The 21,684-nt window shown below is 51.2% G+C and overlaps 1 protein-coding gene across 1 annotated transcript in view; it reads left to right on the top strand.

Annotated features, from left to right (window-relative positions):
• LHFPL7 (LHFPL tetraspan subfamily member 7) overlaps window positions 1-21,684 on the top strand; it is a 66,619-nt gene that overhangs the window by 4,710 nt on the left and 40,225 nt on the right. The window contains exon 2 of the mRNA XM_076354833.1: window positions 7,027-7,165. Coding sequence (XP_076210948.1) covers window positions 7,027-7,165 — 139 coding nt within the window. The remainder of the gene's footprint in view (window positions 1-7,026; window positions 7,166-21,684) is intronic.

Below are 21,684 nucleotides of genomic sequence, written 5' to 3'. Positions count from 1 at the left end.
TACCTGGTATTGGGGAAACCTGTAATTCCTGAGCTCTGGCCCCATGCTTCAATGCCCGAGTAGCAAACCATAACCAGGACTCACTGACCAGTGAACCGCTCACTACTAAGCTGGGCTGAAATGGGTGCTGAGACAGGACCAGCTTATGGGTGGGCCGTGGAAGGTCAAGTTGATTGAAAATACAGACAGGCTGCTCTCGGGATTATTTCTATCAACTCTGCTCTCAACGGGAGATGAAGCTGCTTCGCTTAAACAAAGGCACGGAGAAGTGGGTATCAGCTGCAGCGTCGCTGCTTAGGCTGCAGGGCCAGGGGCTGGGCAGCAGCTGGGGCTTAGCTGAGAAGTGGCCACCCATGACAGCGATGACCGGTTCACTTTGGGTCGCCTGCCCACAAACCTGCTGGACAAACCTGGGAGTCCTGAACCCTGCGCCTTGGGAAGGGCATCGCCTGCGCCCATCCGAGACGTTTTGGGCTGAACATTGCATTTCTCCTTTGTAGGGCCCAGAGCAGAGTCTGGCACAAGGTGGTGGGGACACAGCAGGGACATTTTGATGGTGGGACATTCCCTCCATCCTCTTGAGGCTGCAAGTCCCACTCCCTTTGGGCTCCTCACCACTGGCTTTATAAGGAAAAGGCAGATGGGAGAGCTTTGTGACCTGCGGGGCGTTCCCCAGCCCAGGACGATGAGCCCAGCTTTGCTGCCAGCGCCAGGAAAGGGCTTATCCCAAGGAAGGATAATAACAGAGTGCGGGTAAGAAGGTCTGATCTGGTACCCAGCGACAGTGCACTGCTTGCTGCCTAATTAAAATTTCATTAAGTTGGTTCGCATCCCTTGATGGAGGTCACAGGCACACCATTGATGTGCTAATGTTTTACTTTTCCCCTTTTTTTTCTCTTTCACCACTATCCATCATCCTTTTAGATAAAGCAGTGGCATTAGGAACTGCTTTCCAGCGTCCCCAGATGCAATGGCACTGGAAGAAAGACAGCCGTAATTCATCAGACATATTATCTGTCTCTTATTTTCTCTCTAATTAAAAAAATGCTTTTTTTTTTTCCTTGAATTGGTTTGGGCATTAACCCCTCCGGTGTTTGTGTTGAATGATTAGCTTGAAAGTGGGAAAGTTATCTGGAAGGCCAGGACTGGCCAAGCTGTGTCTGGTGGGGGGTTGCTGAATTTTGTGCATGAGCAGCCAAATCTGAGCTGGGGAGAAGTACCCCCTGTGTGTGCTGCGGCGCGGGCAGGTCCCCATCAACCAAATCCTTCATTTGAAGGAGAAGAAATGGGGACTGAAGCCTCGTTGCCTCCTCTGCATCCCTGTGCCCCAGCCCAAACCACCCTGGCTCAGGGGACTCTCAGACATCAGCCACCTCCCTGGCAGCATCATGCCTGGGGCTTCGCGTTACTGCCGGGCTGGTTTGGGGAGGTTGGACCTGCTCCCACCGTTCCCATCGGATGACACTGGGCACTTCCCAGCGCTGCTGGGCAGGGGATAGCATCTGCATGGGAGCAGGATGGAGAGGGAAGATCAAATAGGAAGGAGAAAGCTCTCAGACGGCGCCAAAAGGAAGGTAATTGCCAGGAAGGAGAAGACGAGGACGTGTGGGATCCTCTTCCTGGCCGTAGCTTTAATGCCGACCAGATGGTGGATGTTTGTTTCTGTGACTTGTGTGGGGGAAATATGAACAAGCTGCGAGGCTCGATCCACCCACCCCTGCGCACGCAGCGTCTCCTGCAGAGGCAGGCGCCTCTCCATTGCGCCCAGGTGGATATTCCTGGTGTTTACCAAGATCTCCTCTTGTGCCTTTGCCCAAGGAGAAGGCACTGCTGTTTCAGGTGCAGGGCAGTCTCGCCCAGTGTGGTGTGGATGAAAGCAGGGGTGTTAGGGTCCAGTGCAAAACTCATGGGAAGGTTTGGGAGGAGCGAAGGACCTCGCAGCCACGTGGTGTTGGTGCCAGCAACTTATGGGGCACAGGGGCACGCAGAGAGCCTGTCGGGCGTTGGGGTGGAGAGGAGGCAGCTTTGCTGCTCCAGCACCGCTGCTGCCCTGCAGATAGATACCAACCCGAGTACTTGCACTGATCCTTTCCAGCCCTCTTTATTTGCCCTCCAACAGGTGGTGGCAACCACTCCTCCTCTACCAGGGGCCCGGCCAGGGGCATCTCAAGCCACGCAGTGGAGCTGGGCCCAGCTGCCAACATCTGCATCTGCTTCCCGGCATCAGCCCCTGGTGTGGCCTCCCGGGTCCTTGCCAGCACTTCTGCAAATCCCAAACCCCAGGACTCAGCACCTCTGTCCAGCACTAATTTATTTTTTTAACAAGGTTAAAAACCCTGGTGTCTGTTCGGTTTCTGCCTCTCCAGGCACAGCGCTATCCAGTTTAACCCCAAAACATCTTCCCTAAATGAATATTTAATCGCACAGAGCTCTGATGGGAAGGGACTGCATGTAAAAAAAGAAAATGGTTTGATTAATTTTGCCCCCTCTTCTCTTGCAGTTGCTTTTACAGCCAGTTTTTCCCCAACTTGTTCAGGATTTCTAAGACCTTTTCTGCCTCAACAGACACCCCCAGAAAGCCAGACATGCTGTGACCTTCACTCTTTGTTTTTCTCACTTAGCCCGTGGCTTTCTTTCCTAATTATTTAGGGTATTTATTTTCTGCCCCCATTTGCAAAGATGCTTAAGCATTTGAGCAGGGCTGAAATACCCAAGCAGTCTGTAACCTTGCCTTCAGCCTACTGCTCTGGGTACCACGGGGCCCATCCGGGATGGCAGCTCTCAGGGGTGGTCAAGTTGCAATTAATAAATTGCATTAATAAACTAAACTGTGGCGTGGTGTGACCCAGCGCACAGGACGTGATGGCAGGAGCTTTGCCAAGTTGGTTTATCTCCGCCAAGCCAAACGCTGGGTACCATTTCTCAGCACTAACTCATTGGAGCGGGCAATTTTTTTCTCCCTTTGCCCTTTTCTCTTTAAACTGTGAAGATCATGGATGCTGGTTTCAAAAGATCGGTTAACTATTATTTTAAAATTTTCATTAGAGATATTAAGTGATTCTTCCCAGGATGGTCATTGTGTGACATTTTAATTTTGATTTTTTTTTGATGAATGAAACAGCATCTTCAGCAGATTTATTGCTTAGTGAATGGCATAGCCATGGCATGTGTCGGACCTGTAAAATATTAAAATAATGGGTAGGGGATTGTTGTTAATCGGAATTTATTACGCTACATAAAGGCATATTTACAGTCCCAGCAGGGGACTATTAATTTGTTTGGGGATAAACAATTAATCTCCCTGGGAGTGGGAGCAGAAAATCTGACACGGTTTTATGTCTTTTCCCAGCGCAGCAGGGGCAGGATAGCTCACACCCCCGGGCTGCCGGGCTCCCCAGGGGGGTCTCCCCTGGCGCGGACATGGGTCTGCGATGCCTGAGGAGAGGCAGCCCACCGGGCAGCCAGGTCCCGCTTCTCCCTGGCCGGTTTTGCACTGGGAGCTGTGCTCTCTGCTGTGATGAATGGGCTTTTTCCTGCCCCTGCCTGAGCTGGGCTCTCACAGATGGCCTCAGTGCATCCCGTTTGTTTCCCCCGGCTCCATCTATTTTTGGGTTTCAGCCTTTGCATCCTGTTTCCTGCATCCTCTCCTTTCCACTCAAGATGCAACAGGCACAAACAGGGAGGAGCGAGGGAGGTGCTGCGCAGTTGGAAGGAGAGGGTTTTTAGCTGCTACTGTTTGGTACCTTTGCTCCATGGACTTCTTCAAGCTTAAGCCTTGTTATTTTTCTTCGGAAGCGGCTGTTTGATCTGCAGGTGCGATTCCAGTACAGGGCAAGAGCACTTGGGATAATTGCCAGCCAAGGCCCTGGAAAGGTTACAACAAAAGCAAAATTTATGTTTTACAAGAGCTTATCCAGTGTTCTGGCAGGTAATGCCAACGCGTTAGGGAAAGAAGTTCGCACCTTGTGTTCAAGCAGCTCTGGCCGTTGCGTACCAGGACAATGTAGGAGCCAGACTAAGACCGCTGGCTTGCAACAGGGTCTCTTGCAATCTGCCCTGAAATGCCCCGTGCCTTTCCCTATTGCCACCTATTTTGGGGCAGCTGCGCCACTGCCATCCCTTGGGCCCCACAGCAAAACTGCTCAGCTGCACTACCCCTCCTGCCCCCAGAGCTGCCCGGCTCAGCATCCCTGGCCCTCGTGGCAGAAAACAAACCTCACCATTTACCTACACCTCTTGCCCACATGAATTTTAACACATTTATTCAAAATGAGACCTTAGTTCCCTTTGCCGAGGTCTTGTTGGATTTGGTCGTTTTTTGGCCACCACCGTGCACATCAGGGTGCTGCTGGCCCCGGGACCCCGCAGTCTTGCTGCCACCTGCAGGAACCCTGATGGCAGGACCTGAATGAGACCCAGCTCTTCTTTCAGTGTAACGCTCACCTGCACTCATCCTGTTTGTGCCTTTTTTCTTGGCGCCGTGTCCTGAAAAACATCTTTGCACCTTTCTGCGGGGATTAGCAGCCTGAGCGGCTCATAGGTTGTTTCCAGCAGGAGCTGCAAGTTTTTAGGGGATTTGTGCTACCATAATTAAGAAGAACCTAGATCATTAAAAATAATATGCTTCACATGAGGGAGGAACAAGCCTGCTTCACAAGACCCCTTTCTGCTGAAAAATTCATCGCTCTAAATAATTAATGGTCCTCGCAAAGGAGGATGGTTTTGCATGTTGCCGGGTGGAAGGTGAAATGCAGATGCCGGGCAGAGTAATGCTTTTTTTTTTTAATGAGTCTGTATTTCCTCGCCGTGCTGCTGCCCTGGGAGTGGTGGGGAGCAGGGCTGTGGCCGCTCTCCCCGCAGGGCCCTGCGCTGGGAGGGTGTCTGTGCGATGGGGTCACCCATCCCACCCCAAACCCCGTGGGTCTCTCCTAGGGTACGGATGGGGCAAGGGACTGGTCCCTGCTGGGAGTGTTCCAACCTCGTCTCTTTTGCCCTGAAGCAGCACTTGTCGCTTTGGGTCTCGGTGGCTTGGAAAGCACCGGAGAAGAGCAGATACACCTGCTGCCACAGTCCCTGCTGAAACAGCCTCTCCATTTCTCTCAGTAGCTGTTTGCACGGCTGTGCCTTTTACATTGCATGTCAGGAATTAATTTATTGCCAGGACAGTGTTTGCATTGCTTGTGCAGTGGATAAATAGGCTATAAATAAGGTGCTGATTTCTAATCACGGCACAGCACTGGGGGAAGCACTCACACCAGGGTGTCGGGGCAGTGCCCGTGCTCCCCTGGCCTGTCCCTTGCCAGCACCAGCGTGTCCCTTTTTGGAGTGGTGGCAGTTCCCCAGCAGGACCCTGCAGGCAGCGGCTCTGCCACCACGGCAGCAGCCAGTCCAGCTGCAGTAAATAATGCAGGTAGATGTAGGGCAGTGCCAGACCCGTGGGGCAGCACCGCTAGTGCTGGAGGGTCGGGAGGGGTTTTTTAGCTGCTTGGACCCCCCCGTAGCCATCACAGGGTAAACCCAATTCCTCTTCCCCCACTCAGCCTGCCTGTGGTTCCTGCAGCATAACTTGCATTTAGCTGACTATTTACTCCTGATTTGTAACCTCTTTGGTGAGGGGAAGCAAAGGGAAACATGTATTGGGTTTGTTCCTTTAGTAACTGTGGTTGCCCAAAAGCTCAAATGTAGGGGGAAAAGTAAAAAAGGGAAATTGTGCATTTCTAACCAGAACATCTCAGTAGGGCAAGAAGGCTGGACAAGGGCGGGTGAAGGTGGGACCTGAGCTCCTTATGGCAGCTCCCGCACAGGTTATTAGGAAAATGGGGCTGAGACCTGTCTTACAGCTGTACTGCTTTAGGGAGCCAAGACACTGACATTACTGCAGGGTGACTCACCAAAGCCAGGAGCGTTTCGCAGAATTTGCCGTGAAATGACAGGACTTGATGTGGCTGCTGCAATGCCAGGACGGAGGTGCCCTCACGCTGTTTGAAGGCTGCCAGGAGCTGTGTGCTGGAGGAGAAGGCACCCATCATGGGTCCCCTCACCGCCCCTGGCCACACTGTGCCCCTGGCTGGGTTGGCACATGTCCCCACCGGTACAGGGACCACCTCACTGCCAGTACTATCCCGTTGGCAGAGGTGGAAATGCCACCTGCAATGAGGACAGAAACAGCAACAGTGCAGCAATCGCATACCCATACCCAAGGGCAAGCTGTTTTGCCATAAATTAACACTTTTCCCAGTTTTAGATGCTGATGCAGTTTGCACCTTCGGCCAGAATATTAAATAGCAAAACTGCTTCCACCCCGGCCAGGTGATGGCAGGGGGACAGGCTGCTGTGCTGGCCTCCCCATTCATTGCCCCTCTGCACTGCGCCAGCCCCCGGGGAAAATGCTGCCCACCAGGCACTCCTACAGTCTCTGGCACCCCAAAGCATCATCCCACAGCGTGAGGTGGGTTTGAGTAGCAGCCCCAAATGACCCAGTTTTGTTGCAAAAGAGGCTAAATCAAAGACATGGCCGCTGCAGGGAAAAGCCGGTGGGGCTGCTGGAGGTGAGCTGGGCTAGGGGGTGGGAGCAGCCTGCCGTGTTGGCAGAGGCTGGCTGCAATGAAACCTTTGCAGCAGCGGGTTCCCTGCTGTGGAGCATCATTGGCAAAATACCTTCTAATTGCCAAGCTTGCAGGGGAGGGCGCCCTCACGAGATACGTTTCAGCTCTCAGTGGACGCACTGACACACGTCGCAGGCATCTAATGGCACTTGTATTAGTGATGTAGTCCTCCATGCATGTAATACATTTACTATTATCACCACAGCCCGAATACTAATAACCCCTGGGACCAGGTGACGGGTGAACCATGGGCTCAAGACTTAACAGTCAATTTAAGTAGCAGAAGGTAGAAGGGAAGGGGTGGGAGAAGCCGCCCATGATGGGGCCCCACTTCTCACTTCAAGAGGGGGAAGTTGTGGGGAGGTGTTGCGGGGACGGTGGTGGGGGACCACCTCGCTGACAGCCCTGTGTGTCCTTTCAGACGAGCGCCGTGCTGTGTGCGGGCGGCTGTGCCCTGCTGGCCCTCAGCTCGCTGCTGGCCATCGTCGCCATCCTGCTGCCTGGCGGAGCCTGCGAGAGGCGAGTCTGCACCCTGGCTGGCTACATGCAGACAGCGGCAGGCAAGTGACAGGGACTTTGCTCTTTGGGGTGGAAAGATGGGGTTTCCCCAGGGTGCTGCTTGGCCACAGCATCCTGGATCTCAGCAACAAGGGGCACTTGCAAACCCTAACCAACGCTGGGAGAAAAGAGAGCAGCCCTCTGCTTTAGCAATTGCCTCCTGTATCCATGCTTATAAAATCTATTAAAAATCCCCTCTGCCCAAATACGCAGGTCTGTGGCAGAGAGCCTGGGCTGCAGGTCCCGCTCGCTGCCCCCTGCTCAGGCTCGTGTAGGGCAGGGGGCCGTGGCAAACAGTGGAGACCAGGCTGCCTGCTGGCAGGGTGCTGCTGCACCTCCTGGGTTCTAGTAGGTGCCTCCTGTGAAGTTTGCATTCCCATTTGGGCCATCTTTGCGGTTAAGCCTCTGGAGGGATTTCCCTCACTGAGCTTTACACCTGAGACAGGCCCACCCTGTCCCGCATCTCCCCCTGGCCTCCCTGGGCACCCTGCTTGATGCTGCATTCGCTTATATTTCCATTGCAATTGCTTATACTTCTGCCTTTGAGAAGTGCTAATGCAGAGGGGAGGAGGCAGGCAGCTGGGGAAAGTCCGTCCCCATCCTGTACTCCCTGTAGAGGGACAAACCCCACCTGAGACCGGTCTCTACTGCGGGGAGCCATGTCTCCGGGAGCTGAAGCGTTAGACTAAACTCCAACTGGACACGAGCTGTGACAGGAGATTAAACCGCCCATTCATGTCTGTGCCCAAGAATAAACTCCTTTCCTTGGAGAAATCCTTAGGGCCAGCCAGGCTTCGTTATCTGCCTGGCAGCATTCAAGGGGCTTTTGGGGGAAATCCTGTTATGCGCTCTCCTCACCAGGGCTCATCCCACGGGAGCCGATTTGGGAACAGATGGAGGGGTCTGGCCTATTAGCCACGACTGCTCCAGCTCAGCCAGGCTGTGGGTAGGCACAGGCAGCTGCATGCTCCCGTGCCCCATTGCTAGTGGCTGACGCATCACTTGGAGTCCACAATTTGGAGATTCCCATCACCCCTCTATGCTGGCTGGTGGCTGCGGCCAATGGGTCCCCTGGGTGCAGGACAGAGGCTGGAGGAGCCCCATGCCAGCAGGTCTCAGCCCCAGCCTGGGGATGGCGTGGGTCACTGGGGGGCGGCTCAGGGTGGCCTTGCAGGTGGTCTCCCATGCAGGGGATAAATGGGATGGAAAGGGGTAACGCTGCGTTACCTTTGCCCAGGGGGGTGGCACATCCCTGCTGCGTCTGGCTCTGCAACGAGACACAAGCAGGTACAAAGCAAGGGATTAGGAAGAGTCCCTGGAAAGGAAACTGACTGTGGCAGATAAATACAAATGAGGCGCTCTGAGGGGTTTTGGTAATATTGAACAGGCTGTAAATAAATTGTAGGCTTTAAGCATTATTGACAAATGAAAATTTACTGGGTACGTTCAAGCAAGCTAATGGGTTGCTTTAAACCCTGGCAGTGCCTTGCTAAGCATTTTGTATTGCGCTTTTTAATTTTGGTTCGCTGTGGATTAATTCCCATTCAGAGCAAGGCAGCCCTGAGTCAACAGAATTAAATGGTTTAATGTATTTGGATTCAGAAATGCTGCCCTCCCCTAATTTCTCTCCCTGTTCCCCCCCTTCCCCAGGAGGAAGCTCTTCATTAGGAATCAGCTGCAGCAGGTGACAGTAAGAGAAACTCCTCCCCCAAAATCACATTATCTCAGAGAAAAGCAGGGATTTTAAGGTAGATGAATTTATATGGGAGAGAAAGAAAGCAGAGCAAGCCCATGAGGTTTGGTAGAGCAGCTTTCTGATGGGGAGGGGGTGCAGCTCTGTCAGGGGAACCCCTAGAAAACCACCACGAGAAGGTGGCAGAGCAACGAGAGGGACGAGGGGGCCATGTTTCTCCCAAACCCCAGGTTTCCCTGAAGCACAGCAGGTCCCACAGGCACCTTCCTTCTGCCTGTCCTGACATTTTCCCCCTGAAATCAGAATTTTGCTCCCATTTTCCCATCCCACAAAAACAACTTGAGGTATTTTGCAGAGCACCAAAGGCACAAGTAAATATGCTTAATACTATAAAACATTGAATCAGGCAATCTAATTTCCTAATAAAGAGCCAGGTGCATTCAGCCAGGAGCATGAAACATGCCATAAAGTGCATGAGCAGAGGCACTGGCAGAGCCAGAATCAACCCCCACAGGCTCTGCACCATATCAGACAGATGCCCCGAGCCACACTCACATAAATCCAGGTGCAGAGGCCAAACTGAACCACACAAGACCCAATCCTGAGAGCAGCCCCACAGCAAGGGGCAGTCAGGCTCAAGCTATGTCTTTAACACTTTCCTGCTATTTTTTAGAGATCCAAGCTGTGTCTTTTTGAGCCCCAGAAGGAAGGAAATTAGAAGTCTCATGCAGATAGAGCAGAGCTTTAATTGCAGACACAGACATGCCATCAGGGTTCAGAGCTGGGCTAATTGCCACCATACGTTGGAACACATGATTCCTGATGCCTGGCATCCACCCCTTAGAAAAAAGACAACATATCCACACAAATGACAAGAGGATGATCCCTAATGAAAGGGTAAATGAGCAGCAGCGCAACAGGGAAAGGAGGAAGGATAAAAGACAGAACATTTGCTCAGCTCTTACACCCTACAAGCAAAGTCAAAGCTGCCCCAGAGAGATTAGAGATGGGGCTCACTCCCTAAGCATAGTGCCAGCTCACTAAAATTAAATATCTGCTATGATACTTCCTCCCAAGCCTGCATAGCAGCACCACCAGAGAGGCTGGGATAGCCAAGCTGGCCCCATTTATGTGTGGCTCAGCAGGGCGGCCCCAACCCCCAGCTGCAGCCCATCGCTGCTGATGGAGAGGGGCCCTGGGGCTAACCCCAGGAACAGGGGAGTGCAAATGGGTGCACAGCTGAAATCCTGCCACAGTCATTTTTCAGCAAAAGTCTCTTTGCTGGCATTTTAAAGATAGGAGTTAATTCTGGGGAGAAATGTCTCCTGCCGTATGGGGCTGTGGGGGAAGGGCAGGGGATGTTCTTCAGGGCTGGCTGTGCCTGTACAACCTCTCTGGTGGCTTCCAGGTGCTGTGGCAGGGGGCTGGGGTTTATAGCTGGACATTACAGATTGCCTCTGCAAAGCTCTCAGACCAGTTTTTGAGCAACTGCCAGTGGTGAAGCTGCTGGAAGGAGCACGGGGCCACCACAGTGTCTCAGGCACCGGCTTACCAGTCAGTGATGCCCTGGGGAGCCCCGAGGCCCCGCTCCGAGCTGTTGCAGCCCACACAGTCCCCAGCAGTGCCACTGCATTAGGGGAGTGTCCTGAAGGCCGGGGGTGCCAAGCGCCAAAGCAGCCTCTGCTGGGTTTCCAGCATGGACTGTGTCTGCTCCCCGGCCCGAGAGCATCTGCTCTCCCATGGGAATGGCCTTTCCAAGGGAGTGAGGCTCGCTACCGGTGGAAACTGAGATTTGAGCCGAGGCTGAGTAAACCCCATCAAACAGCAAATCTGGGCAGCTTTCTGCTTTTGGGGCTTGTGGGACTAAGGGAAGGATTATGGGTCTGCTGTTGGATTAAGCTGCTGGCGACCGCGCTCTGGCACCAAAGCAGATTGCATCTGCTGCTTAGGAAAAGCAACAAGTCTTCGTAGGCGGGCAGCAGGGACTAGCAGCTTCCCTCCACAGCTCCTTTTGCTACCCTAAAAGCCTCAATAAAAACCAGGACTGTGTTGCTTTTTGGAAGCTTTTCACCATGCCCTTTTCAGGCAAAGGGCTCTTGCTTTGCAGGCGAGTGCTGGCCGATCCATTGGTGGTTAGTAACTGGATGCACCCCCAGCCGCCCATGGCTGCTGGTCCTTTCCCTGGTCTCCAAGACGCGCCTGCGAAACGGCCTGGCAGGAGGAGGCTGCAGAGCTTTGCACCTCAGCGAGGGCACAGGCACAGTCAAGCGTGAGGGAAGCCTTCGGGGAGAGGTTTGCTTTCACCCCACGCTGCTCTCTGTCTAATCCTACCACCATCAACTCTGAAGACAGCTGAAGACAAGCCCAGTGCTGAGGGCAAATGATCCTGACCTGCCTGTGCCTTTCTAAGGCTCTTTTGGTTTCAAAGAGCAATTTCCCAGCGTCGCTACGACAGAATCAGAACAGTCATAAGACTCCAGCAAGACAGGCAGAAACCCCCAGTTATGCAATTCCCTTACTTAGCCGCACTTTAATCCCAAGTTTCATGGTAGTCCCAAGAGCTTCTTCCTGCAAAATTTGATTGCATTCTGCAGCCAAGGTCCCTCTTGCTGGCAGAAGCAGCACGGTGGCATTACAGAGCTGGTCTCAGCTTTTGGTTAGTTAAGCAGCAAAGCAAAATGCAGGAGACCTTGTGCTTTTTTAAGTACGCTGTGACTACTTAAGACACTGATCATCAGGTAAGAACACATAAAGAGGAAGAATCGTTCCTTTTCAGATCAGTGTGAATCTTTTAAATGCATCACGTCCCAAGGACTGAAAAGCAACCCAGATTAAAATGGGCTGTGCCATTCCCCTGGGAGTGCTGCGGGACGGGTGGGAGGTTTGCCCCAGCCTTGAGATGCAGGCACATGCTGGGGGGCAGCACGGAGGCGGCAGGTCCCTGGCCAGGAGGCTGGCCCAGTGCCTGTGTCACAGTGTTATTTAGAAAGGCAGCGTGTGGTCACTGCCCCCATTGTGCCTCCCATCCTGCCCTGCATCTCAGCCCACGTTTGGGATCGATGGTGCCCTGTTTCTCCCAGCTTGCGCAGGCTCTGAATGGCAAACAGCACCATCATCCACATCTGCATTGATTCCTCAGACTAATATTGATTAGCCTGGTGACATATAGGTGATGTGTAATTAGTAACTTACATGAAAATAGCACCAAGAGGGTGTACAACCAAGCTGCCTGGGTACTCAGACCTTTGCTAGCATCTCCATGGTGGCAGCAAACAGAGGGGTTGTAGCTGCCGGGTAATTGCTGATGTGCTATTAAAACCACTGTGAAAGTCTCCCCTTCCCTGCTGCCATCACTACTGTGCGAGGTGGTTTTGGAGTGCTGCCTGACGGGGTCTCTGATGACAGGGCACCAGTGGAGCTGTTGCCACGAATCAGGAAAGAGCCGTTCCTCCTGCCTCCCTGTGTTTTGCTCTGTAGCTCAAGTGCTGCATTTTTAGGGCCAAAAGATGCTGTGAGCTGACAGAGCTTCGCATATGTCAGTGCGCATCGCCAGTCTGCATCCGCAGCAGTTGCCTGTGAGGTCTTGGATCCCTCCTGTCCTGCCCCTAAGAAATCATGGTTGAAATAATGGCCTGGGGAAGGCACTCTGCCAAATAACACCTTCCAATGCACTAAAGGACTTGTGGCACCGGCAGCTGTTGGGGATGCTGGGGAGCCATGTCCGAGGACGTTGCAGGGGCCACTGGACAGTGGGGACATGCCTACTGCTCGTGGGGTGTGGGCAGTGTCACAGCACAGCTCCTGCAGCACCTCTTTGAGGAGACATAAATGGAGCAGATATCTGCCCAAGGCAGGGGACAGTTTGGGGTTGGGTGGCCAGTGCTGTGACTGATGCTAAAAATGTTCAGGGCCAGCTGAGGAGACGAGGGTCTGAGCCAGTCCCAGACCGTGCAGCCTTTCCCACCCCCTCCACACAGCCCAGGCCGGGGGCTGACCCGCAGCCGGTTTCCTGATGGGCGTTTTCATGGCCGCCGCGCCCAGGAGCCCCATCCTGTTGACACCGAGGGTTGTTTGTCAGAAGGCAGCCCTGGGATTTGGAAGAGGAACTTGGCAGCAGCGGCAGGGGGGACCAGTGCCCTGTTGTCCAGGCATTGATTTGATTTAAAATTACCCAAAGCTTCCCCCATCCCTGTTTTAAAAGTAGCATCTTGGCTTTTATTGCAGAGCCCATGTGGTCTCTCCTCTTGTGGGGCTTGAAAAATGTGCTCAGACCTGATGCAGTGACATTGCTGGCTGTGTTCGATCACCAGAGCAGCACTAAAAAAATGTTGCCATAAAGCTGTTTCCAGCCATTCACAAAAGGTCCCCCAAAACTGGAAGATTTGGCTAAGCAAGAGGAGAAGTGCCAAAAATAAAGCAAAATCCAGCGTTGATGCAAGGTGCTGGGGCATGAAAGTAAAAAACAGCAGCATAAAACCTGAGCCCGGAGATGGGTCCAGCTCCTGAGTCGCAAGGGCAGCTCTTCTGTTTTCCCCTTGTCTTTCTCTGGAAAGAGCAATGCTCCCATCACAGCTGGGAGTAATTGCATGATCCTCGCCACTGCTCAGGTCCTCATTGCCATCTTCACCCCCTCCCCTCCACATTTCACATCTCATCCTTGCAATAGAGACAGCAACCAACAATGTTGGAAGCCCTTGTTCCTTCCCCAGTGCAAGGCTTTTTCCCCCTGCTTTCTTTAATTACATTAGCAAAGTTGAAAAACTGCCTTTGGCACATTATTATTCAGTCAGTGAACTCTCACTAATTCCTGACACAACTAATAAATATCTGATGGTAGGAGCCCGCTGCCAGGGCGCTGGAGAGGGGGCTCTGTTGCAGCCCAGACCGAGAGGTGCTTCGCTCCAGCGCCAATATTGCTTACGCCTGACTTACGTGTGCTCTCATTTTTTTCACTCACACTGATGCAAATCCTCTTTTGCTGCATTTTTTGCCAATCTGCTCCAGAATTCAGCTCAGTAAAAGCCGTCATCATCCTGGGCCTTGGGCTGGTGTGTCTTGGAGCAGGGACTGCTCTGAACCCTGCGGAGATGCTGGGCATCAGTGCCAAAGCCCAGATGATGTTATATCACCAGTCTCCGCATGTTTAAGAATTTGATGAACTCCCATGTTAAAACCAATAATTGACTTCTTTTCCATCTACTTTCCAACTGGGAGGTGTCACCTGGGAGGATGTAGCAGGGGAGCAAAATGAACTTGCCAGATCCACAGATCGACAGGCATGAAAGTGGAACAACAAACATCAACTCAACTTCAGCCTTTCACCGGAGGAAATTTTTACTTCTGCTGAAACAATAATTTCTCCATGCTCACTTCAGTGCATACATTCAAGTGACAGATCATCTTGGTTCGAGAGCCATTTTGTGATTTTACTTCCAAAACCTAAAATCTTCAGCGGAGAGCCAGACCATTAAACTTAGCAGTAAAAGGGAGAGGGGCTGGCAGCTTTCCTAACGGCCAGGCTTCCTGCCACAGGTTAAGCGTAGATTAGCCTTCCCCAGGGTTTAAGCTCATTTCATACAAGGTGCAGAGCTGCTGAAGGAGAAGGGGCCAGATCCTGGCTGCACTGTACAGCAGCTGAGCCACGCTTCAGCCTCGGTGAGGGAAGCTAGGGATTAATTTCCATCTGAAAGTTTTCTTTCTTCTGCTTAGTTCTCAAACTATGGTTTGATTTTCTCCAGGTACAGTTTTGCCGTTTGGCACAAACCTGCTGATTTGGTGGCTTTGCCCTCCCTTCAGGCCGGGGACACGGCAGTAGCAGTGTGCCTGGGCTAATGCCGGGAGCAGCATATTTCTCAGTAGCCTCATTTAGAGAATAAACCAGCCATGTCCTTTCATTGGTTTCTTGGAGAGGGGCAATACATTTCCAGTGGCATCAGTGACAGAAGCAATATCCTTTCATTGCTATCATTGGAAAAGAGCAGTTTTATGCTGCAAGAAAGAACTAGGTCACTTGTACAAAACATATTTTCTGTTCCCTTAAACCTGGGGAAATCCTTGTTGTATTAATATGTGGCTGAATTGCTTCTCTTTCAACAGTTCTCCTAGGGATTTGAGTTTAGACCAGTTATTGCACTTGGATGCAGTAACAGTCCATAAAAAGTATATTTTGCAAATAATAACAGTGCTTTGTAATAAATGGGAACAACAAATAACAAGTGCCACTGGGGCTCCAAAGCTGCTGCCTCCGAGGAAATACCAGCCAGCCCCAAGGACCCCAGCACCATGCCAGAGCCACGTGTTTTAGATGGGAAAACCCATACTTCAGTTTTAGAGGGAATTTGTTTTCCTTTGCCTGTGACTCTCCGTTCAGTTTGCAGGCAGTTGTTCCTTCTTCTATGACACAGGATGTTTACTCTCATTCTAACATTTTCAAGGTACCAGTGTGGGGCTCAAGTGTGTTATCGGAGGGCTCTTCAAGCCATACCTTTCCAAGCAGGCTCCCTCACATGAGTTTTTGGGGAGGGATGGCTTTGATTATGGTCCACCTTTCATGGAGCTTAACCGTGCTTGTTGGTTGTTGCAGGAGACAACCACTGCATGAGAGGGTCCTTCTTCCCTTGCAAGTTCAGGTTGCTGGTAGCACAGCCAGGACATCATAAACAGGATCCTGCAAAGCTTCAGAGCATCTATCATTTAATAGCTGTCACTAGTGGCTGCCCAGCCTGCTTGTTGCATGCCCACAGTGCTGCGAAGCAGCATGTCTCCTTATCTCCTTGCTATGTGATTATGTGCTTCGGCTGACGTTTCTCTTCATAAACGGTTTGACTTTTCCCTTTTTTCCCCCTGGCTTGGCTCATGTTTGTATCTCCTGTTGCTGGGAAGATGGAGACAGACCCTTGCAAACCCCCTCCAGGGCCACCTGAATATCCTCCCTTGCTGTGGGGAATGGAGCTCCTACCTGAATTTCAAGCATCCTGAAGCAATTGTATAGAGGTTGCATCATCTTTACTGACGCATCCATCTGGACTGAGTGTGTAGTGTGTAACACAGAGAGAAAAAAAACTTCCCCATCCTCTCTGATGCTAACAGGGAGCTCAGGACTGTCATGGGCAGTTTGCTGTTCAGTCTGCTCAAGAGAAGGATGCGTGCACTTCAGGGAAATTGGTCAACCCCAGTGTCCAGCCCTCTCTTTCTGTCAATGTTGGAAGTTTTTGGCCTGTTATGATGTGCTAAAGCAATATTAGCAGCACGGAAGACAGTCTCTGACCTTGGTGTCAGACATAAATGTTTGCTGGACTTGTTGGATCCTGGCTGTAATTTAAAAGGCATCTGAACGTGGGGACAAGGACCTGTCAGGACACAGAGCAGAACAGTACATAGTGATGAGAGCAGCACGTACACCCACCTGCCAGCAACAACATGCTGCCCTGAAACCTGAAGGTTGATATCAGTTTAGGGTGAAGCAGTGAGCACCCAAATGCCTCAAAATCTGTTTTCTTGAGATTAGATGAAGCTCACGCTATCTGTAGATCCACCTGGGAAGTCATTACAGGGCCTTGCTGCTGTTGTGCAGCGGAGATGTGTTGGCCTAGCCTTGGCAAGCACGGTGATAAATCTGGGCTGCAGCTGTTCTCTGTCCTTTGTGTCGCAAATTGCCCAGGCAGTTAAAAACGGCTGTGTTCATGCATCAGCCAGTCCTGCTTTAAGAGAAGGCATGCACAGAGATAGGGTTTCCCTGAGAAAGGAGCTATGAAGGTCTGACAGAATGGGTCTTTCCAACACCTACAGCCCTGGCTGACCAGCAGGGTCCCGGCTGCCTGGGTCAGACCCTTTGGTGGGATGCAGGGTGTTTCAGTCCTGCTTTGCTTGCTCTAGATGAGCAAACATTTGGCTTCAGCATCCTGAATAACTGGCAGGCGGTGCTGTGTGATCTGGGCTGCTGGGTGAGCTGGGGAGCCAGCCCTGAGAGCGGACATGTGAGCAGTGGCTCTGGGCCAGGTCCCGCTTCCTTTTTGCACAGTCTGATAATGCAGGTAGTCTGGCGGAGGTCTCCGTCCTTGTGTGGGCACGTAGCACAGCTCCCAAGTGAGTGCTGGTTCGGAAATGTTTTGCTCTGCCTTCCTGTCTGAATCTATGCTGAGTTGTATTTCTTTGCTGGTAAGGAACAGATCTGCTAGGAGGAGAAATTTACCCTGCACCAAGTGTAAACACAGATGGAAACATGGTGAAGCCCTTTTCAAAGTCAAGGGAATAAATCTGTTTGAAAGACTGAACATCTGGGGCAGTGAAAGAGCAGGTGGAGAACTAACTCAAGAAAGGACAGTGGTGCTAAGAGATGGCTGTCTGGGGAGAGGGCACAAACTGTAGGATAATGGAAGCGTCCAAAGTGGGGAAATTACCCCAAAGACCGGCAGAAGGCTCCAGCAAGGTTACCTTTTTGGATCTTTTAAAGGCTCCTTTATTTTTTGGGTCTTGTGAGTTGCATCCCAAGCACTTTAGATGGAGCAAGTTGGTAGGCTTTTCCCCTGTACTAATCTCATCTGACCTTTCTAAGGCAGCACGTGAGGGATCCAGCCCTGTGTCTCCTCCAGCTGCTGGATTTTGCTCCCTGGTTAGGCAGCAATCGCTGTGCTGCAGAAGCTGCTCTGTGCATTGCCCTGGAAGGGCAGAAGCAGATCTGGCATGTTCACGCCACTGGGAATCGGCTTCATGCTGATGGTTTGGTCAGCTCTCCTGGTCCAAGCCAGAGCATTTTCTATGTGCCACAATAAAAGCACTCCTGGACAAAGGCCCTGGTCCTGCAGGGCTTTATTCACTTGCCTAACCAAAAAGCTAAAAATATGGATAAGCCTTGGGTGGCTGAGAAAATGTTAAATCGTGTTCCCCTCCCAGCCGTAACCTTGGCAGAAGCACAGCTCTGGCTGCTAAAGCCCATAAAATGAACAGACCCTGTTGTTCCTGATAGGGGTATAAAAATATAATTACTTGAAGAGTGACTTATGATTCAGTGAAATAAGGATCTTCTCCTTTTTGATTGAATTACGCAGTGGTATTCCTAGAAGACTGGAAGCAGATGGCGAGCTCTGGCCAGGCGTTTAACAGCCTGCGTTACTGTGTGGAGGGGATGGAGCTGAGCGAGGCTGCAACATGCTGCTCCTGCCTTTCCGCTTGCCTTGGGCCACCATCATGGTGTATTCCCTGGGAAAGCAGAGGCTGGAGGATGGGGCAGGATGGTTTGCAGCAATGGATGGAGATGCAGAGCACGTCCAGTAGCAGAGGGCTTGTTTTGCAGCAGCAGCATGCAGCTCAGGTGGCAGCAAAGAAAGGCAAAAATTTTGTTTCTGCAAACCCAGTGCTGCTTTGGTCCCAGGTAGGCACATTGTGATAGCAATCCCAGTGTGTGTTGTGTCAGGATCCCATGGACCTGGGAGGTGGCAAACTGCCCTCCTGTCATGCAGGAGAACTCCCCATCCCTCCGGGCCCAGGAGGAGGACAGACGAAGGCAGACGGTCCCCTGGGCTGGGGTGGAACGAACATCGCCGTGTAATTTCTGCCTTGCTGCTCCTCCTGCCCCCATATATCTTGAGCATGTCAATAAAATCAAACAGACTGTTAGCAGCATGTCATGTTATCAGCTGTGGATGTGTGTGCTGTGCATTAGGCATCCATGCAGCCTGCATTTTATGAAGTGAGCTGCTCATTCGACTGCTGGGGTTGCAGCAATTATCACATCCCCTCACAGCTGGGTGATACTATGGCTTTTATGAGCTACCCTAAATCAAAGGCCCTTTCTTTTAAAGATAAATTAACAATTCTCTCCCTTTCTTTTTTTTTTACTGGCGTAACAGCCAGCTGACTACTAGGTGAGACACAAATCATGTTGCTGAGTTGTGCCTACTGCATTGTCTTTTTTGATTATTTTTATCAAATAAGCAAATGTTCTTTTGGAGCGCTGAAGTCCTTACGAGGGAGACTCATTTTCTGCTACTGTGATCTCTTTGTCGCGAGTGAGTGATGTATGAAAAGGAATTGCAAATAGCTGTTTACAGCAAGAAAAGTCACAGAACAGCCCACTTTAATTTCTGCTATCTGTCGGAGACTGTTGTCAGTGATGGTCAAAATTAATTAAGCAGGAAGGAAGAGAGCAGGGAGGCAGTGTGCATCCAGTTCTGACATTGAAATATTAATGGTGAGCTAATCAAGAAAGAGTATCTATGAATATCTAATCAGCTTACAGTTTGCATTTTTACTGATGCTGTGAACTTCTGGGCAACAGCCCTTTACAGGAGGTGTCGGGAGCAGAGGTAGGCTGCCTGATCGCTCTATCTGGGAGTAAATAAAGAGCGCATGCCTGTGTCAGGGGCTGAGGCATGTTTGCCTTTTGCACCTCACAGCTTTGCTGCCACTGGATGCTGCTGTATCCTTCCCGCCGGATACTGCAGCCGGGTCAGAGTGTCCAGCCCTTGGCATCCCTGGTGCTGTGTTCCTTCCTCCCCAATGCTAGAGGGCCCTTGGAGGGCTCAGCTCCTCCAGGATGGAGCTGCAGCATCTGTCCACATACAGGCCTTGGGCAAAAGCTCAAAACAGCGTAGCCTTGAACGCAGGACCTTGCCCTTTCGCTCTATGCCTGGTGCAAGGCACTCCACGGGAGGCAGCAGGCTGTGTTCCTGTCTCTCCTGCCAGTGCGTGACTGGTGTTTCCAAGTCAACTTTCCAAGCTCTTTGGGGAAACATAAGGTGATGGTTGTGCCACAGGGCCAGGGTGCGCTGCAGACCCCCCATGCCCAGCAGCTGCTCCAGGTACACTGGCCGCAGTGGGGGCTCAGCCGCTTTCGCTGACCCACCGCACAAGCAGTGGAAAATAGGAGGAAACAATCCTGTGGCAAAGCTGGGCTGATTCTAATCAAAGTCACAAAAGTAAATGTCACCTTTGGGTGCCAGAAGGAGTCAAGCGGCGTTTCTCCCTTCAACATCAGCGTAATGAGGGCTGTGGCTTTGGAGATTTGTATGCTGGTGTTTCTGCAAACAGTTCCCTCCTCTAAGGTCTTGGAAATTGGATTTAGCAGGACTGAGCAGTTTGTATGCAGCCGATAGCAGCAGGACTGATAAGCAGAAACCTGTTTACACACTTACTCATATCTAATGCTACAACTGGGCAGGGGACTGCCTGGATTTTTTTTTTTTTTTTTTTTTTAATGCTGTCAAATGTAATCCATGTGGCTGAATGTCTTGTTGCTGCTTAACAGGGAGAAATCTGAACTGGGCAGTTTCAATGGGTAACAAACGTGAAAATAACTTCATGTGAAGCAAAAGGATAAAGGTAATAAGTAAATCTTAAATGATAATAAGGAAGAATTGAGTGGCAATCAGTAAAGAATAGCATACCTACACTCTCCTGTGCGAGGTGGTATTTCACATATTGCCAAGTTAGTAGGAACTGGACACAGCCCCAAATGCAGAAAGGAGAGAGTCCTGGCGTGTCGCTCTCACAGCAATGGGGACTTTCTGGGAAAGGAAAATGGAAAGCAGATGGTATCAGTTAAGAATAGCAGGAAGGTACCAGGGATGTCCAGGGAGGTGGTGGAGCCCAGTGGCTGCATCCATCCCCTGTGGTCTGCGGGAGTGAGAAACCCCCTTGCTGCAGGGGTGTGGGTGCCACGATGCCCAGCTCCAGTTCCTGGGGGCTGACGGTGGAGTGAGCAGCAGGGATTTCTCCAGGAGGAGCACTCTGAAATGTGCTTCTCTCTGTTGCTCCAATATAACCCAAATCTGTCAGCCTTTAGGGCTTGCTGTGAAGGTCATCTGTGAGCAAGGCTAATTATTTCAAGCAAAGCAACAGGCTAATGCCACTAACCTGCTCCTGGGAACTGAGCTCTGCCCTGTGCCTTGGCTGTGTAGCTGCACACAAGCTGCAGGGAATTACGGATGCACGGGGGTGTACCTTAAGCCCACAGATATAAACAGATCCTACGGCATGTACCTTGAGCACAGAGAGGGAAACACACATTTTTCATAGCTGATTCATTCAGTTGTCGTGAAAACGCTATTCAAGCCAAAAGGTAGTATCTCTTCTTTCCGCCATTTAGTTTTCTTTAATCTGCTCTTGACATTTATTGAAAGAAGTGTTTTATGCACATCAAAGCCAAAGATTTCAAAACGTCACATGAAAAAAAAAATTAAGGTCAGTCCAAGGGAGGCTATGGTAGCAAACATGAGATGAAAGACTCTAGTTTCCACAAGGAAGGTCTGTGCAAAACGAGAGGTCACGCTGATCTGTGGTCCGAGGGCACTTCATTTGCACCTCTGACACTAGCTGCAAGTGGTGGGCTTTGTATGTTGTGACACCTTCAGCAATTTAAGCAAGGCTGTCCTTAATATGAACGGGTTTAAAAGTAAAAGATGCCTTAATAACATGACTTTTCAGGAGCCTCTTCATGTTTCCCATAGCTCTGCCCAATGTCGGCCCAACTTGCTTTGCCTGGGGCAGTGCTCACAGGGCTGCAGGCAAAGCTGAGCCATCTTTTGCATTCACTCTCCGTAAGTGAGTGTTGCTGCTTCTCACACGATTAAATGAGCCAAAGCACTTGACAAACTGAACGAGCTGCTGAAAGTGAATCCAGTGGAGGGGCCAATCCTGCAAGATGCTTCCTCATGCGTTAAGCATCCCAAATGCCAAAACTGAAGAAGGAGAAATGTAAAAGATCCCCAGAAAACTACTGCTCTGAGTTCATTTTACATGGGTAGCAGTAACAAGCTGACACAGTTTAATTTATAGCTCAGTTGTACACTGATTGCAAAGTACACATTTCCAGCTAGCAATCATTAGTAA

The sequence above is a fragment of the Aptenodytes patagonicus genome, chromosome 17 (assembly GCF_965638725.1).
Source record: "Aptenodytes patagonicus chromosome 17, bAptPat1.pri.cur, whole genome shotgun sequence".
Lineage (NCBI taxonomy): Eukaryota > Metazoa > Chordata > Aves > Sphenisciformes > Spheniscidae > Aptenodytes > Aptenodytes patagonicus.
This window is presented reverse-complemented; position numbering and strand designations above follow the sequence as displayed.